This window comes from Bos taurus, chromosome 12 (assembly GCF_002263795.3).
Source record: "Bos taurus isolate L1 Dominette 01449 registration number 42190680 breed Hereford chromosome 12, ARS-UCD2.0, whole genome shotgun sequence".
NCBI lineage: Eukaryota > Metazoa > Chordata > Mammalia > Artiodactyla > Bovidae > Bos > Bos taurus.
Window position 1 is genome coordinate 20,865,996 of NC_037339.1, and position 20,986 is coordinate 20,886,981.

The following is a 20,986-nucleotide window of genomic DNA, read 5'->3' on the forward strand; positions in this document are numbered from 1 at the left end:
GGGATTGAACCCAGGTCTCCCACACTGCAGGCGGATTCTTTACCAGCTGAGCCACAAGGTAAGTCCAAGAATACTGGAGTGAGTAGCCTGTCCCTTCTCCAGGGGATCTTCTCAACACAGGAATTGAACCAGGGTCTCCTGCATTACAGGCAGATTCTTGACCAACTGAGCTATGAGGGAAGCCCCTCATTTTAAAGTGAAAGTTGCTCAGTTGTATACAGTCCATAGAATTCTCCAGGCCAGAATACCAGAGTTGGTAGCCTTTCCTTTCTCCAGGGGATCTTCCCAACCCAGGGATCAAACCCAGGTCTCCCGCATTGCAGGCGGATTCTTCACCAGCTGAACCACAAGGGAAGTGGGTGGGGGCAGGCAAATGGGTGAAGGTGATCAGAAAGTACAAACTTCCAGTTATAAAGAGAGAAGTCACGGGGATGTTATACAGCATAGTGACTACAGTTAGCAATATTGTACTGTATATTTGAAAGTTGTTAAGAGAATAAATCTTAAAAGTTCCAATCACCAAAAAAATTTTTTTCTGTGTATAGTGGTCAATGTTCACTGAAGTTGTTTTAGTGATTGTTTCACAATACATGACTATAGAATTACTGTGCTATATAGCCAAAGCGTATACAATGTTACGTCAATTATCTCAATTTTTCAAAAAATACATGTGAGTATATACATATTTCAGAACATGTTCATCACCCAAAAAAGAAACCCCATACCCATTAGCATCTCCTCTTATCCATAAATCCTAGCAACCATTATTTCTGTTTGTATGGTATTGCTTATTGAGACATTTCATTTAAACGGAATCTTTTATGTCTGACTTCTTTCACTTAGCATATTTTCAAGGTTCATCCACACTGTAGTGTATGTTAGAATTTAATTCCTTCTTAAGGCTGAATAATATCCACTGTATGGATATACCACACTTGTTTAAACACTCATCAGTTGATGAACATTGTACTGTTTCTACTTTTTGGCTATTATAAATAATACTGATAAGACATTTTATGTGGAAATTTTCTTTTTTGGATTCGATTCTGTTTATTGACTTCTTTATTTATTTTTTTTTTTGAGCATTTTTTATTTTTTTTTAATTTTATTTTTAAACTTTACGTAATTGTATTAGTTTTGCCAAATATCAAAATGAATCCATCACAGGTATACATGTGCTCCCCATCCTAAACCCTCCTCCCTCCTCCCTCCCCATACCATCCCTCTGGGTCGTCCCAGTGCACTAGCCCCAAGCATCCAGTATCGTGCATTGAACCTGGACTGACATCTCGTTTCATACATGATATTTTACATGTTTCAATGCCATTCTCCCAAATCTTCCCACCCTCTCCCTCTCCCACAGAGTCCATAAGACTATTCCATACATCAGTGTTTCTTTTGCTGTCTCGTACACAGGGTTATTGTTATCATCTTTCTAAATTCCATATATATGAGTTAGTATACTGTATTGGTGTTTTTCCTTCTGGATTACTGGAAATTTTTTCGTTTCTCTTGGGTACATACCAAGGAGCAGCGTTCTGGGGTCACAGGGTACTGTGTCAAACTTCTTGAGGAACTGTCAAACTACTTTCCACAGCAGCTATATCACTTTATATTCCTACCAGCAATGAGGGTTCCAGTTTCTCTACATTTTCATCAACATTTCCTTCATCCATTTTTTAAAGGAAATGTTGATGAAAATGTAGTATCTCATTATGGTTTTGATGTGCATTTCCTTAACAGCTAATAACGATGGTGAACATCTTTTCACATGCTTATTGGCCATTTGTGTCTTCTTTGGAAAAATGTTTCAAGTCTGTGGCCCATTTTTTTTAATTGTGTGTCTTTTTATTTCTGTGTCTTAAGAGTTCCTTTTATATTCTGGATTCAGTTCAGTAGCTCAGTCGTGTCCAACTCTGCAACCCCATGAACTGCAGAATGCCAGGCCTCTCTGTCCATCACCAACTCCTAGAGTCCACCCAAACCCATATCCATTGAGTCAGTAATGCCATCCAACCATCTTATCCTCTGTCGTCCCCTTCTCCTCCTGCCCTCAATCTTTCCCAGCATCAGGGTCTTTTCAAATGAGTCAGCTCTTCGCATCAGGTGGCCAAAGTGTTGGAGTTTCAGCTTCAACATCAGTCCTACCAGTGAAAATCCAGGACTGATCTCCTTTAGGATGGACTGGTTGGATCTCCTTGCAGTCCAAGGGCCTCTCAAGAGTCTTCTACAACACCACAGTTCAACAGCATCAATTCTTCGGCACTCAGCTTTCTTTATAGTCCAACTCTCACATCCATACATGACCACTGGAAAAACCATAGCCTTGACTAGACGGACCTTTGTTGGCAAAGTAATGTCTCTGCTTTTCAATATGCTATCTAGGTTGGTCATAACTTTCCTTCCAAGGAGTAAGCGTCTTTTAATTTCATGGCTGCAATCACCATCTGCAGTGATTTTGGAGCCCAGAAAAATGAAGTCAGCGACTGTTTCCCCATCTATTTGCCATGATGTGATGGGACAAGATGCCATGATCTTAGTTTTCTGAATGTTGAGCTTTAAGCCAACTTTTTCACTCTCCTCTTTCACTTTCATCAAGAAGCTCTTTAGTTCTTCACTTTTTGCCATAAGGGTGGTGTCACCGCATATCTGAGGTTATAGATACTTCTCCCAGCAATCTTGATTCCAGGTTGTGCTTCCTCCAGCCCAGCGTTTCTCATGTCACCCTGCTTATTTACCTTATATTCTGGATACCAGACCCTTATCCTATATATGATTTGCAAATATTTTCTCCTATTCTGTTAACTGTCTTTTCCTCACAGTATTCTTTGAAGTACAAATGCTTTTAATTTTGATGAAGTCAAATTTATCTAATTTTTTTTGGTTGTGTTTCTGGTGTTATGTCTAAGAAACCACTGTCTAATTAATCCAAGGTCATGAAAATTTATGCCTAGGTTTTTTTCTTTCAAGGGTTTTAGCTCTCGCATTTAGGCTGCCCACTCATTTTGATTTCACTTTTGTAATGTGGCGTCAGCTAAGAGTCCAACTTCACCCTCTTGCATGGGGGTATTCAGCTGTCCACTACCACTGCTTGAAAAGACTCCTCTTTGCCCATTAAAATGTCTTATTTCCGTTTTCAAAAATCAACTGACCAAAAATGCATGGGTTTGTTTATTGATCTATATGTCTATCTTTAAATACTACTGCACTGTTGTTGGTGGGTTTATTTTTTTAATCCCACAATAGAGTATAAAGAGCAATGGACTTCAAGTAAAAATAAGAACCAATAGTCAAGTCCAACCTCTGCCTCTTACTTGGGAATCGGCTATAATTAGACTCATTTTCCTCACTCTTACAGAATTAGTAAGATGTGAAATTATCTTGTAAACAATAAAGGGTAATATAATTAATTTTGTACATGTTTTATTAATTACTACAATCAAACTCATAAATTTTGGCAGCCAGGAATAAAAGCACATAATAAGAACCTTTCATGATTTATTTCTTAAGAAACAGTACCTAGCACACAGTAGGGCCTCAATAAATATTTATTGAGTGAAATTAACTATTTTCCAATTGCTCTGTATTCTTTCTATTTATTTCCTATGTTAAGACTGAAGAAAAAACTTAAAATTTTAAATCATCAGGTTCTTTCTTTAGCAATTCTTTCCTTGGGGGAAAAAAGGAAGTAAATTTCCTTTAGGCTACTTCTACCTTTTGAGAATTATCCAATACTGCATTTAAGATGGTTCTCCTCATATGATATTTAATAAGGAAAGGAAAAATTTAAACATAAGAGTCAAAGTGTATTCAATAAGATTTAGTAACAACCTGATGTATTTAGTTGCTAGTTCCTACAGTTACACTCTATAGCTGCAGTGTATACTCTTAAAGAGGAAAAAACACCTTTTTATTTTTTTGTTCCAGCAGTGGAAGATCAATAATTTGTTCAGAGGAAAGAGCAATTACTTGAGAATCAACAATATGTTTTACTACAACAAATTTCAAAAGTGAGGTCTAATTTTTTAGTATTATTGCTATAATTACCTACCATAAAATGCAACCAGTTTTAAAAGTGTCTAATCCAAACTATATCCAGTCTCTTGAGATATATAATGAAGAAGAGTATTTTAAAAATAATGTATATACATATAGAACTGAGTCACTTTGCTATACAGCAGAGATTGGCACAACACTGTAAATCAACTATACTTCAAGTTAAAGAAAGGAAAAGTGGTGTCCAATCCAATTATTTTTAGTAAATTTACAAAGTGGTGTAAATTTTTAGATCAATTTTAGATCATCCAGATTTAGATCATTTCCAACACCATGAAAAGATCCCTCATTTCCATCTGCAGTCAGTCCCCAGTCCATTCCCAGGCAACCACTAATCTATTTTATGGACATTCCTTAAAAAACAGAATCATACAACATGTGGTCTTTCATACCTAGGATAACATTTTGGAGGTTCATCCACCCTGTAGCATGTTAACAGTTCATTTATTTTCGTTGCTAAATAGTATTCCAAGTTTATCTTCTAACCCACAAACAATCTGTGATCTCTTTTACAAGGAGGTTTAAAAAAAAAGGCTACCCAAAATAGTTACTCCTTGTATACTCCACACCACTGCCACTGTCTTTCTAAAATCCAAATCCAATCATTTCTTCTCTACTAAAATCTCTTCAACGATTACCATCAACCTATAAGGCCAAGTCCACACTCCTCGGCAGAGCACACACCACGGGCCATGCTTCTTTCTTGCACACTCTGCCAACAATCAGTTACTGAGGTATATACGGTCCTCCAATGCTCTCTTCTATCACCTTTTATTCCCTTGTACTCACCTACTTTACAAACTTTCATTAAGTTTTCAAAGTCCAACTTAATATACCATTTCCCAGCGCCAGCCTCACTTTCTCAGCAATATGTGATGCTGCTGCTGCTGCTGCTGCCTAATGGCTTCAGTCGTGTCCAACTCTGAGCGACCCCAGAGACAGCAGCTCACCAGGCTCCCCCGTCCCTGGGATTCTTCAGGCAAGAACACTGGAGTGGGTTGCCATTTCCTTCTCCAATGCATGAAAGTGAAAAGTGAAAGTGAAGTCGCTCAGTCGTGTCCGACTCTAGTGACCCCATGGACTGTAGCCTACCAGGCTCCTCCATCCATGGGATTTTCCAGGCAAGAGTACTGGAGTGGGGTACCAATGCTTTCTCCAGCAATATGTGCTATAATTATTTCTGACACCATGCCTTAACTGTTTACCTCTCTCTCTTACCAAACTCATCCCAGCACCTAACCTTTTGTCTGAACATCACTGGTATTCAATAAGTATCTGTTCAATTAAACAATATGTTCTAATTGCTAACATTCTTCTGCTCACTTCAATAAGGAAGATCCATTGTACTCTTAAAACTGAAGGTAAAAGGACCTAGCAGACATAGTGTAACACAAATGCAAGGTCTAGGGCAGTGGTCTACAAAACAGGGTACACTCCAGGGGTCAGCAAACTATGGTCCTCCAGCCAAATCCAGCCCACAGCTTGTTTCAGTAACAAAATTTTAATTGAAAACAGCCACACTCATTCATTTCAGTATTGTCTGTGGCTGCTTTTACCCTACAACAGCAGAGTTGAGTAGTTCCAACAGAGACCATATGGGCTGAAAAGCCTAAAATATTTACTATCTGGCCTTTAAAAAGAATTTGCCAACCGGAATTACATCATGATGCACAGTGAAGGGAAACAAAATATCACAACTGCCTATATGTAAGTTTTTTCATCTCATCTTTCAAAACTTCTATTTTTGTGTATGCTTTCTAATATTAACACATCAGTGATATAAAATTACTAAATATAAAAATGTGCATACATTAGGGATGGTGCATGTCCATAGTATTATTATTATTAACTAATACAGGTGAATCAATTAACAAAATTTTTTAAAACAAAAAACCTAGTAAGTCTTATTAGGACAGACAAGTTTTAGAATTTACTTGAAAATTTAGTAATCAAAATTATTATATGAACAATTGGGTTCTGTAAGTGCTTCAAAGCACAGAGAAAGAGGCCTAGGATGAAATATTTTTCAAACCCAAATACTCAAAACATCTCTAAGGAAACTTCTATGAGGTTAAAAATGTAATTCAAAGGATGCAGATAGTACTGATTCTTCAAGTTGAATGCAATAAAATATGTGTTACATGTATCTGAACTGCTTCAAAAGTGCCTATGGTTTTTAAAAAATCAGTGTAACAGACAAATCAAATTCCAATTTGCCCTAAGCCCTGAAGCCCAACTGCCTGATATATAATTGATAAATGATTAGTGGGGAAACAGTGGAAACAATGTCAGACTATTTTTTTGGGCTCCAAAATCACTGCAGATGGTGACTGCAGCCATGAAATTAAAAGACGCATACTCCTTGGAAGGAAAGTTATGACCAACCTAGATAGCACATTAAAAAGCAGAGACATTACTTTGCCAACAAAGGTCCATCTAGTCAAGGCTATGGTTTTTCCAGCGGTCATGTATGGATGTGAGAGTTGAACTGTGAAGAAAGCTGAGCACCAAAGAATTGATGCTTTTGAACTGTGGTGTTGGAGAAGACTCTTGAGAGTCCCTTGGACTGCAAGGAGATCCAACCAGTCCATTCTAAAGGAAATCAGTCCTGGGTGTTCACTGGAAGGACTGATGCTAAAGCTGAAACTCCAATATTTTGGCCACCTCAAGCCAAGAGTTGACTCATTGGAAAAGACCCTGATGCTGGGAGGGATTGAGGGCAGGAGGAAAAGGGGATGACAGAGGATGAGATGGCTGGATGGCACCACTGACTCGATGGACGTGAGTCTGAGTGAACTCCAGGAGTTGGTGACGGACAGGGAGACCTGGCATGCTGCGATTCATGGGGTTGCAAAGAGTCGGACTAAGCGACTAAACTGAACTGACTAAACCATATAAGCTAATAGAATACTTCACTAGATTTTTTTTTTAAATCCACGAGTACTTAACATAAAGTGCTTTTGTAACAAAAGTGTTCCTTAGCTGTGATTGTAGGCTGTTTCCATTTAAGACAACAGATACTAACCTAAGATCCTGAAGGACCCAGGAAATACCACATTCCTCCTTTTATAGGTCCTTAAGGTTAGGAAGGTGGTTTCTAATAACTCAAAAGTTGAGGTTTGATTGCCATGCTCAACAAATTTATAAATTGAATTTACCAACTGAACCTGGATTTGTCAGGTTAGGATTATCATTGTGTTGAATCAGGTTCTCCGACAAATAGTCACAGCCCCCAGAGAGAACTACACTCTACTCTGCTCACCTTTAAGGCTCTTTCTGAGGCCTTCCGAGATGACTAGCATCAGACTTTTGAGGAAGGCTAGCCATTAGACAAGGCTTTTCCCCACGATCTGACTGCTTGAAGTGACATCCAGGACCAGGTCGATCCTGTATCCAGGAATCACGACCCTCCCTGAGGCACCAGTCATCGTGAGACAGTCAGTGCACTTTGGCACTTCTTGAAAACCACTGGACTGCTCCTTTAGCTGAAAGGAAAAAAAACATCAAAACCACAACAAACAAAACAAAGGGGGAAAAAATCAGTAATTCAACCTGAAAAGACAGAACGTGGGGAAAAATATACCAAAACAGCCTTGTCTAGGTCAAAATGTAGCCTTGCCTTGAAGTAGATCAGTTTGAGTACCATTCCAATCACTGCACAACATTTATTCCTAATACGCAAGTCTAAAAACCTGTAAATCTGTTGTATTACACCTGAAAAGAAAGCTTCAAAGTCGAAGTTATGTATAATAACTATTTATGGAACACACCTAAATAACATAATGAAGGTATTTAAAAAAAAAACTAACAGCCTCAGGCTTAGGCAAACGTGTCCCAACCGAAGTCCAAGTTTTCAGCCTTTTCACGCTCTCAAATTGTAATCTGACTTAGAGAGGCATGAAATACACCTAACAGGCAGACCTGAACTGAGTTTAATTGGCAGAAAACTGTCAGTGCAGTCAAAGCCAATCTACTAGTATTCTTAAATTACATACTGTTGAACAGAAAAGGAATTAAGTTTCCATCCTCTTTATATATGACTTGACACTACAAGGAATACCCCTCACACACATACAGTGCTCCTAGCATTATGAATATCAATCTTCACGCTTGTTTAAAATAAGCACTTAAAAGATGCTTACGTTATGGCTTTAAACAAAACAACTCAAAGATCAGATAAATAATAAAACGACTTAATGTTTATTTAATCTGCTTCAAAACAAAAATTTTATCAGAATCCAAAGATAAAATTCTGCTTATTTCTGGTTTTAAATACAAATCACTTTTCCTAAGACATAACGTTAAAAGGCAAGAAAAAGTCTTTATGCTTATTGTCTTAGAAGTTGCTCTGAACTCCTTTAATATATCTGTACCCTAAAAATAATGATACTTTATCAAACAATTATTTTATATTCTTTTCTACTACTTATCCCATATTCCCATTTCAGTTACCACTACCAAATCCACACAGATTTCCATGCTGGAAACCTCAAAATATTATTAAACTATGATATTCTGTTTTCACTTGTTTGAAAATATGGTTAAAGCTTGACCTGTGTCCCCCACAAAAATATGCATACACATCTAGACAGTATCTGGATAAAGATTTCAGGTAATTCACAGAACCCTCTGAAATCCAAGCATGGACCCTGTTCAGAACCCTGTCAAATGCTTTGCTTTGTCCTGCCTAGCATACCTGACTCAGATTTCTGCCTTCCTACGCAGGCACTGGCTTCATTTCAGCACATCCCATGTTTTTCCTGGGTTATTGCATGTATTGATAGTCTGCTAATTCTTCCCAGTTTACCATTCTTTCACGTTCCAGCAAAGTACACTTACTAAAATGTGACTCATCTGCTTAACATCTTCAGTACCTCCTCGGCACACGTTAACAAAATCACCTCCTTAGGATGGTTATCTGGCCTCTGCCTGCATTTCAAGCACACAGTCCTCCTTCTTACAATGACCACACTCCCATCATATAATTTACCACCTTCCAATACACTGTTCTCATACTTTTATATACACTGTTCCCTCTTCCTGCAGTGTCATGGCTCAATTCCTTACTCACTTCTCAAAACTTAGCTTCTCTCTTTATTTCTGTCATGAGACTTACCTCAGAGTATTAAAAATGCTTATTTACTTTCCTATCTTCAAAGATAATGTTGTCTAGGGACAAACGGAGAAGGCAATGGCACCCCACTCCAGTACTCTTGCCTGGAAAATCCCATGGACAGAGGAGCCTGGTAGGCTGCAGTCCATGGGGTCGCTAAGAGTCGGACACGACTGAGCGACTTCACTTTGACTTTTCACTTTCATGCATTGGAGAAGGAAATGCAACCCACTCCAATGTTCTTGCCTGGAGAATCCCAGGGACGGGGGAGCCTGGTGGGCTGCCGTCTATGGGGTCGCACAGAGTCGGAAACAACTGAAGCGACTTAGCAGCAGCAGCAGCAGCCGGGGCAAAAGCTTTGCTTAATTCCATCTTTGTGTCCTCAGTAAACAGACTACAGCAATACTAAATATAGATGTATGGTATGCCACTATTCTTGTACACAAACCAAAGTCACTATGCAGCGCAAGAAAAATCATTGCTGAATTAATCTAAAATATACTTTAAGCATTCAAAATTGGAACAATTCATTATAGAAGGGTATTTTAGCAGCAACTCCCCAGTAAGTAAAAATTAAATTTAACTATCACCAGTTCTATATACATACCACTTTTTAAAATAATGCTAGTTACAAACATCCAAATCAGGAATTAAGGAATAACAAAGATAACAGAAAACTATATAGTCCTTTAGATAAAAACTCCTAAGCCAAATAACCAATAGTATGAAACATGAACTAATTCTCCCCTCTTTTCCCCTGTCCTCCCCATCTCAGTCTCAGGGTCTGGGAGTCCTCTTCAATAGAGCACATCGTGTGTAGCAGCTGAAGACTGACTACAGTCAGTACAGAGCTTACTTCACAGCTATCCAATAACGGATTCTAAGTTACACCAAACACAATAACGAATGTATTCATAGAAGACCTATTTCATACCCTTCAGACACCCAATTCCCAAGTTTAACAATTCTAAAGGCCAAGAGTCAATTTTTAAACAAAACATCACTAGTGAAAGTCGTTCAGTCATGTCCAACTCTTTGCAACCCGCATGGACTATAGAGTCCATGGAATTCTCTAGGCCAGAATACTGGAGTGGGTAGCCTTTCCCTTCTCCAGGAGATCTTCCCAACCCAAGGATTGAACCCAGGTCTCCCACATTGCAGGCAGAGTCTTTATCAGCTGAGCCACAAAGGAAGCCACATGTATTGCTACACATGTACATGAAAAACAGTTTTACCTTGCTTTGTTAGAGTGGTTTATTTTCACGTGTTTTTTTTTGTACTTTAAAAATGTATCTATTTGTAGTTACAGTTATGTTCTGAAACTATGGTTTCCAAACCAGACTGTGCATCAGAATCAACTTGGACACACTGAAAAAAGTACGGATTCCTAGGTACATGCCCAGAGCAATGGAACCAAAATGTCCAGAACCAGAGCTGAGGCATGTACGTTTTATAAGAAACTCAGTGGTTTTGATGCAGCCATCTGAAAACCACTTTGCTAAGTATCAGTCATTTATATATGGAAGAGCTAGAATCAGAAGAATAGAAACGTCTACAAATGAAATTTTCCTTACATGTATGGGACTGCTTTTGCTTATTGGTTCTGACAGGCTAATAAATGCAGGGTGAAGTTGCCTCACACTCTGAATAAAAACTATTTTGGTATAGCTTAATACAGAATTCTAGATAATACATTAGTAGTTGCAGCCATACAACTTCACTAAAGAGTGATCAGCCAGCATTTCTTTTTAATTATTCTATCATAGTGTTGTTTAGAGACAATCTTTACGAGTTTCTCTTTGCTGATTTCAAACTCAAATCCTTAAGAGTCTGACTTTGAAAAAATATATATTTTAAGGGTATTGCAAATGTGATTACTGAAAATTCATTACAGTATTAAAATATATCAACCCTTTTAATTGTGCATTTTTTAACTACATATTTTCAAATACTAATAATTGCTGATATATATATACATTTAATAGGGCCAAAAATATGGGTACAAAAGAAAATGTGAACGATCTACATCCAACAAATTCTTATTAAATGTTCCTGGAAAGTTGAATTAATAGAGACTAACATATTTAGTCATGTTATACATATGTTCAGAACATCTGAATCAGTAAGACAGGAGCTAATCTTGATAATGAAAACTCAGGAACGCATTTATACACAGATCTGTTTAATACATTCTACCATACTACAATAACATCCTTCAAGATTCCTTAGAAGTCTTTTTGAAAAAGAAAAAAATAAAAATAAAAGTCTCCCAAATTCTAAGAGTACTGAGAAACAACAATTTAAAATATGTGTCTAAAAATCTTTGCACGATTAAAATAGTTTCAACAGCTTCTGGCACATATTTTGGTAGCTTTAGTGAAACAAAAATACTTATGGGGGGATGGAGATGTGGTTTCTGATTTCAGATAGTAGAAACATTTTAAAATTCTGGATTGTCTTTTAAACATTACACAACATGAAGAGTTAAATGCAAACTACAATTATAGATCCTAACTATAGATTATCCTTATAAAAGGTAAATTCATTCTATACTGCCCAGAATGATCCAGAAAAATCACTAATACCAGTCCACATCTCAAAGACTGATGGGACTTCTGCATCAACTTTTGAGAACTGAAAAAATGAAAGATAAGATCACAAAGGACAGCCACTTTAATACACAGTTGAGCTTACTCAGACATTTCTCTTTCTACAAACAAGTACTCTTTCAAGAAGTTATAAAAGTAGCTGTCCTAGTTTGTCTTAAAAAGCTGGAAAACTCATAAGAAGGCAAAACTTTTCATGTCAAAAGCCAATAGGTTTTTTTGACAGCAAATATCTTCTCTAAAACGATAGGGCAATCACAACATTGATAAAGAGATGCAAAGAGTCTTCAGCAAATCTCAGTATCTGAAAGGTAACACTACTATTAGCACTTTCAAGGAAGAGAAAAATAACTGCTACATGATCCTGGAATGTCATTCATCACCAAGAAGGGACTGGCAGGATTTCTTCTGGCTACTTTATTGAGCAATATAGTTAGCCACGTGTTCCTGGAATCATAGCACAGCCGAGTTTTCCATTGCAAAAGAGTATTAAAGATCTTCTCAAGCAATAAAAACCAGAAATTTTTTTTAGTAACTCTAATTATAATTTGGTGAATCTACCAAAACATCTGATACATTAGTAACATAACATGATGAATGATACTAGAAGTATTTGACCACAAGTATGCTTATCAACACCAAAGATGACTATGGCAATAAGAAATACACAGATTTCTCATGTATCAGAATTCAAGGTCCCATCTAACTCCTACCTCATAAATGAAAACACTGAAAAAAAAATTATCAAATAACTACATTGAAAATGAAAAAAAGTCAAAAGATACACACATATTCTTCTACCATAAGCCATCATCAAAATTTCTACAGTTATCTAAAAACACTACACTAGAAACACACTCATGAACAACTCAAGACAATGGCCTGGATTTTCATTAAATAAGGCCAAAAAAGATAATTAAAATCATAAATTAAGGTAAAATGATTGCTCAGAAGTTTCATCCATAACACATGCTGTTTCTCTTCCAACCCCTAACACACTGCTAAATGATGACCTGTCATAGAGGAAACAGTATCCCTGTTATTATTTTGACAAACAAGTTATAAGTAATTAGATCATTCTGGCCTGTACAAATTTAGCCAGGTCAGGAGGCGATATGGCACCAAGTTTTTCCATGAACTATTTTCTAGGCTCAAAACAACTTTGTACCAAGTTTCTCTGTAACTTTCACAGATGTAATCTATGAGCCACATCTTATAAGGAATCACAAGATCCTTGAATTTAATCAAAATTAAAATGACTAAAAATTTACATTACACAGGATTTGATACATGCACAGGATAGGTAATATTAACCCTCCTCTCCTCCTTTAGTGCTTCCATACACCTAGTATGTATCTCTATTCTATCATTCATAAAACCATTTAACAGACAATCCTCCCCTTAGGACTGTGAACTTAAGAACCAGAAACCCACCCTATTCATCTTTGTTATCTTCACTACCTAGAAATGCCCTGGTCATAATGGTCATTCAAGGGACACTTAGAGAACAGGAACATAATACCCATGTCACAAATATACAGAGAGGGGAAGCAGACAACAGTAAATCAGGTAAGTAGAATGCAAATTTCAAGAACATATAGTAATAAACAGAAAGACAGCAGATAGCATCAGGGAAAAAGCACTGGGTCTGGAGGGGGTTGGGATGTCTTTGGAATTTAGATCAATTCTAATCCAGAGTTTGGCAATAATAAATGTTATAACCTTGAGCAAATCACTTTGCCTCCCCAGATCTCAATTTCCTCATTTGTAAAATAAAAAGTAATACACCATAAGGATGATTTCAAAGCAGCAGGAACACTTATTACTGGAAAACAGCACTAGCAGAACAGACCAAATACACTAAGTGAGGTAACAGAACTTTGAACAAAGGGCATTGTATGGGTGGGATGCACAACTCTACAAATAGTAACAGGCCACATCAACAGCAGTCACAGCTACTCAAGAATTATACACACATATCTAATGTGGAAATTATCAACACTCACTCATTCAGTAAGTCTTTAAAAAGAATCAAGTTTTGCCAAAGGTAAAGGTTAAGAGGACTGAAGAAAAAGAGGCAAAGGCAATATTCTGCTTGTTATTTCCTAGCAAAAAAAATTACAATACAGATCACATAACACACACACTCACACACACTCACAAAAAAATGAGCAAACTGAAAAGCGTCTTTATGCCTTTTATAAATTGATAATTGTCCTCAAAATGAATCACATTATTTAATTATTTGGACTAGAAGAGACAAGTATATCACATCTCAGCAAAAAGTTAACCTTCCACAACAAACACATACAGGATACATTCTCTGGCCCTCAAAGTGAGTCTTGTTGGAATATTAAGAACCCAACATGAAAATGACCAAAGAAACTCCTAAACTTGAAACCCAAAACAACTCACAGACCTATGTTCCAACAGCATATCCAAAATAATCTTTGCCTCATAACAAATGGATTGTCTATCTCAGATAAGAAGTTGTGATCAATTTTGATTCTGACTATCAGACTCAATATAGCTGTATCTACATCCATACTTTTTCAGTGTAAGCCTTGTTCTCAGTACTATGCTAACTATTGTAGAAGATACAACAGCACTAAAAGCTAAGATCCTGGCCCACAGGAAAATCTTCCCAACCTTACTAGGAATGAGTTTTAGGTTAGTATAAACACATAGTTCTACTTCTCCAGTATCTCTCCCAAGGACCTCGGACAAAAGGTGAGCAATTCCAATATCCATATCCATATTTCAAGATATTTTGTAAAGCTAAAACAAATTATCACAAACAAAGCAGATCTAGATATACGGGAACAAAATATACTGAACCCCAAAGGGAATTTCTACAAAGGTGCTAAGACAGAGTACCCTGAATAATCTCACATGGAGGACTACTTCATATAAAGGTAAAATATAAATAAAAAAGAAAAGTACCTTTGTAGCAATCGTAACTACAAAACAAAATCATAGTATTTCTGACCTGATTACTCATTCAAATTTTTCAAAAGGAAGGCAAAGTGGGAAAAATTTGAAATTTTCAAATTGAAGTTAAACAACCTGTTCACTCTTAATGTACACAATCAATGTCTGTTTCTGAAAAACGGCAGAATATAATTGGCTATACAGTCCAACTAAGTTTAAGAAAGCCCCAAAATCCATTAATGTCAGCTATGGAGCATTTCATAGCTATGTCTATCAATTATTTAATTACAAATTTTAATCTACCAATTTTTCAACTGTTTTTCTGTGAATTATATCCTAAATTCCCCTTCAACGCCAACTGTTCAAACAAAATTACTTTGGCTCTCCTCCCTCAAGTCGAGATCAGGACATAACGGTTCTATACTAGTTCCAAAGCTCCATGGTGGAATTACACAGTGTTCTTTTCACCAGAGGCTACCAAGTCCTTTCATTCCCATCATTTCATTTCAGTCATTCAACAACCCTATGAGGTAAGGCGAGAATTTATTTATGGACGAGTAGAGATTTAGGGATGCTAGGTACAAACTTCATTGCTAGAAAGTAGTTGAACTTTCAGGACTGTATATCCAATTTGCATTCCACAATGTCACACAAATCCAAGTATTTCTACAAATTACTGAACTTAAAAACTACACTTTTCCTACTTACACCCTTTGTAAATACAGTGACAATTAAAATTAAGATTCTAAATCAACTGCAAGCAAAAAAGAGAAGAGCCTAAACCACCTCCTTTCCATACCAACCTATTTTAATAAACAAACACAATATTCAAGAGCAGTTCAAATATTACAGTAAAAACATCTTAAAAGTCAAGATGAATCCCTTGCACTGAACTTATCACACTACACACACCCAACTCTGCACAATGCATGCTAGCAAAGAATACGTGAGGCTAGCTCTCACTTATTTATCTAGTATTTGACTAAGAATTAAAATGTCTAAAAACCTTCACTTTTCCGAGACTTAGCCAACCTCTTGGCTTTGCTTACTCTAGGAGTCTCCACAGTGGAGCGCACATGACAATCCACTGAAACAAGAAGCCATTATTAAAATGCTGCATCCATTTTTTGAGCCTCAAAATAAGAACTCATTTTACTAAATTTACTGTCATATAAACTCAAAAATACACATACAATTGAGATGGGTAGTAACTCCAAAATTTTTCACAGAAGGGATTCCTATTCAAGAAAAATTAGAGGCCAGTGCTACAAACAACAGAGAAGGTAAATGAGCTCTAAGAGCCAGATGAGTCTCGACTGCATCAAATAGAGAACCTATTTAAGGTTTCAATATCCTACAATGCCTATACAAATAAAGATTTTTTTCAAAGGCCTTTGCATAATCCATGCTGATAAATACAAACATAACTTACCTCATCCTGGACTCCACTGGTAGTAGTCAACTTGCTCCCATCAGTAATTGTAATAATTATTGCTGGCTCCAAAAAAAAGGGGTTTCTTCCCTAAAGTCAAAAAACATATTGATCATATTAAAATCTAAAAATGAGCTTAATTTTTCTGAGTAAAAAGTCAATTTTCAGAACAGTATATAAATCCTCTTTTCTTGTTTTTAAATTTTATTTACAACTATACTTTTGTAAATTTTCAAAAAAGGTTTAGAAGGAAACATAAATTAAACAGGGGTTAACTTGAAGGGTTGGAATTGGGGGAAAAATGGATTTTTCACTTCTTTCTACATTTTTGTACTGTATTAATTTTCACAGTGAGATCTATACTTAAGTAATTAAAAGTATTTAACTTCTTAAAAGGGACCCTACAGTTCAATTCTAAAATATTTAGATATTACACATTAAAATAATTTTTAACTTTCTCAACATTTACCAAGTAATCTATGCCTATAAAGTATCTAGCCAAGTGATCCAGTACAGAGATGGAAGGGCTCCATGAGCTGATTCCAAAGAAACATTAGGCTTGCCCTGAGTTTAGCAAAACAGTCCAATATGAAAAGTCAAAATTAAGAAGGATGGCAACTGAAAGAAATTGCTTGACCAGAGGAGTAAAAAAAACAGCAGCAGCACAGGCAATGAAACAATGGCACAGGCTCTTAAAAGCTCTGCAGTTAGGGCCAATCAACTTCACTAACTTCCACTCAAATCCCTGGCCAAGTCACAACACTATGATCAATTCTAGGTGACAGATTCTGTTAGGGACTCAGATAAACATAAGCTTATCTTTTACACATAAATGGCTCATGAAGCATATTTTATATAACTCTTTAAGACAAAACCATGACCAAACGTAGAAGTTAGAGAGGGTAACTGTTTGAAATCAAAGGTATTGAATTCTCTGCTACTAACAGTGTTCAAGAAAGGACAGAAAGAAGTTTTGCTGGATACAACATAAAACAGCATGTGTCACATGCACATTTTAACATGCATATGAGTCACCTGGAGATCTTAACAAAATGCAGGCTCTGGTTCAGTAGATCTGGGACAAAGACTAAGGTTTCCCATTTCTAACAAGATAGCAGGCTAGGAAACAGTAATGTCCACCGACCACACACAGAATAGCAAGGATGTGGCATGTAATATTTTATAGTTCTGTAACATTTCCCTTACATTTATATAACTCTCAGTTACTAGCAGATTACAGCACATACTCATTTGTTGACTGAATTTACAAGCAGTTTCCACATATAGTCATTGTGATTATAACCTAATCGTAAAGAGGGAGCAAGTGGTATTTGGTATATTAAACTTCTTGATCAAGTCAAGAAAGTGTAAATATATGTAAGTGACATAAACATTTTTCCAACTAGTGTCCAAGAAACAATGGTTCCAAGTAGAGAAAACGTCTTCTGGTCAGATCAAATTAAAATATGTTGGAATAACCTCTAAAGGCTTTCAAATGCAGTTGCATTCAAATGTTCTTAGAACCTTGCAGGAGGATGTGATTTCCCCTCCCTTCTTCCTCTACAACCATCATGGGAGATGGAACACATTTTGGAAAACTTTACATTACTCTGCTGCCTCTCACACCATTCACCCCAACATACACAATAAATTCTCATAACACGGATCTCCTCTTCAATCTAGAAACAGATAGTGTTCATTCCCAACCTCTGAGCTTTGACTGGTTCCCTCATGAAGAATGCTTTTCCTTTTCCCTGCCCACAACCCATCTAATTCCTCATCATTTTTTAAGGCCCAGTTTAAGCCTTCCTCTCCTGCCTTAAAACTTTCCCTGATTACTCTGGCCTTGACTAATTCACCGCACCCCCCCCCCCACCCCTTTCCCTCTCCAAATTTTAATAGTGGTAGTTTTCAAACTTAAATAAAAATATAAACATAACATTTCCCCAAATAAAACTAGACCTGGAGTGCTTTCACGGAGTACATTTTGAATATACTTCCCTAAGCATCTGTTCCTTATGTTCACTTTAAATATATTGCATCTCACACAATAATGTGAATATACTTAACACCATTGAACTCTACACTTGAAAATGGTTAAGATGGTAAATTTTGTTAACACAGTTTTACTATACCTTTAAAAAACACACCATCTTGTATTGTTTGCTATTGTTTCTTGTGTTTGAATCACGGAAGGCAAGGATCATGTCATCATTCTTCCTCAGCACTGAGCACAAAATATTTTAGCACTGGACACTTAAGTCACTGACTATAGCCTCATATAGACCTGTCCAAGTTCACAGAGCCAATCAGAATTACTCAAACTTCAACAAGCTTCAAAAAATACAGAAGTCACCTTTACCACAATATAAATGAATGCTTCCCAAACTTATTACACTAGGCAGTAAGAATATTCCACCTCTTTCCTACTTACATCCATCCAGTCATCCACTGTCCATTCATTCATGTTTGCCATTCAAACACTGAGTGACTACTCTACATCAAGAACTGTTAGCTGCATGATACATAATCTCTATTCTCATACATGATAAAAGTATGTACCAATGGACATACAATAACTCTCCTCTCCTCGTCTCTACAAATATCATATTTGGCTACAAATATAATCTGGCAAAAGGAGATAAAATCAAGACATCCTCGTCTGTATCTCACTTTCATCCTTAAGCTAAAACTACTTTGACTGACTTGCTTCCTTTAAGAAACAAATCAGCAAATCTATTAATGCCACCAGGGCATGGGCTAAATACCTGCATAGGTATCTCTGAATCACCTTTATATTCTAACCTAAATCAAAGTCATATTTTCTGTTCAAAAGTTTGAAAACCATCTACTCTTATTTCTGTTTAAGCACACATAATTATCCTTCAAAAGCCAAAGAATTTGTCATATTTATAATTAAACAACTATGTACAGTTATTAAAAACTTCATGGATGATGCCATCCACCCAAAAACTCACACATACTTATTTAAGAACCATAATGTCTAAAAATCAAGTTCAAATGTATTAAAACTTAGCAAGAAGTCTTTAAGTTATGAAAATTTAAGCCAAATTTAAACATTAAAATCAAAGTTAGTTTTTCTTGACAACAAAGCTCTTAACTGATATTTTACTGCAGCCTTGTACATGTAATACTCTTCAGATTCTATGCCTAAAATTACTATAATAACCAGGCACTTGGTAATACCAATAAGCACTTATATTTATCTCATCTGATCCTAAAAACTTGGTGAAGTAAACACGTTTAATCATGGAGATTAAACAATATAACCCTAAGTCACACAACTGATTTTGGCAAAGCCAGAAAGTGATTCTAACTCTAAATTGCATGGTCTTTCTGAAGCATCTGAACGTCGTAACAGCAGCAGCTAAATTCTCTTGAATACAATTCTACACCAACCTGGATTGTGCCATTTCATGCAACAAAGAATGGTATTACAATTGCAGTTGTTGTTTAGTCACTAAGTCCTGTCCGATTCTTTTGCGACCCCGTAGACCCCAGCAGGATCCTCTGTCCATAGGCTTTCCCAGGCAAGAACACTGGAGCAGACTGTCATTTCCTCCTCCAGGAGATCTTTCCAACCCAGGGACAGAACCTGCGTCTCCTGCATTGACAGGCGAGTTTTTGTCCAGGGAAGCCCCCAGTATTATAGTATTAGGATTAGTCACCAGGGAATCCCCCAGTATTACAGGATTACAATCAGTTTGGTTTTATTTAATATACTCTACCTGCAGTAAAATTAACTATGTACGGTAGGACTATTCCATTATTTGGTTTCCTGTTGCTCAGTGATGTCTTATTTCCTGCAGTTCTGTGATGCCATATCAATTTTTCTTTATATTAAATCAATATACCACTCCCCCAAGAAAAACACAGTAAAACAAAATGTTGTACGTATTACTTACTTTTGAAAACTCTATAACTTCAATCAACTTTCAGACACGATATATATACAAATTAAAAAATGAAATAATATTAAAAGCTTTTAATGACTTTTAAATTTTAGAAAATACAAGTAAAGATCAAAGGCAGAAAAAAGTAAAGAAAAATACAGCCATCCTCATTCACCTCTTTACTCATTTAACTCTACTGTGCCTAAGACCCCTTCCTTTCTCAGGTGAGACAGTTTAGTCAAGAATCACACTAAGAAAAGGAACAGTGTTCTGATAAAAATTAGAATAATGACTTAATGAACGTAATTTACACACAAAGAGAGGTTTCTTTATTTCCCCAGGGAAGAATTATCCCAACCTCCATATAAAAATGATTGTATTAACATTTATCTAAGCATAAACTTCTAAATATCCTGCAGAAAATGACCAGACCATGTTGTACCAATAAAGTTTTCTTACATATAGTTTTAGGCTGTTCCTCCTCTGCCTTTTCTAGTATGTTTACTCTTGGCAAAAGCATGTAAACAACTGGAATCTTTCTTACTATCTTTTACCCAGCAAACTAAAACACATTTTTAGTTGTCTGTCAGTATCACAAGATTATTTTTTTCATGTTTTACAAAACTCTGCAAAGTTTAATCAGATAAGTCAATGGCACCCCACTCCAGTACTCTTGCCTGGAAAATCCCATGGACAGAGGAGCCTGGTAGGCTGCAGTCCATGGAGTCGCGAAGAGTCAGACACGACTGAGGGACTTCACTTTCACTTTTCATTTTCATGCATTGGAGAAGGAAATGGCAACCCACTCCAGTGTTCTTGCCTGGAGAATCCCAGGGACAGCGGAGCCTGCTGGGCTGCCATCTATGGGGTAGCAAGGAGTCGGACATGACTGAAGCTACTTAGCAGCAGCAGCAGCAAAGTTTAATAATTCTCA

At 36.7% G+C, this 20,986-nt stretch overlaps 1 protein-coding gene across 6 annotated transcripts in view; it reads right to left on the reverse strand.

Moving 5' to 3' along the window:
• Positions 1 to 20,986, reverse strand: part of INTS6 (integrator complex subunit 6) — a 104,462-nt gene that overhangs the window by 66,927 nt on the left and 16,549 nt on the right. For all 6 annotated transcript variants that reach the window (XR_009496674.1, XR_009496676.1, XR_009496677.1 and 3 more), the window contains exon 4: positions 16,139 to 16,228. Coding sequence is in view for 2 of the 6 variants with exons in the window: in XM_025000046.2 (XP_024855814.1) it covers positions 16,139 to 16,228 (90 nt within the window). In the remaining 4 variants the exon portion in view is untranslated. The remainder of the gene's footprint in view (positions 1 to 16,138; positions 16,229 to 20,986) is intronic.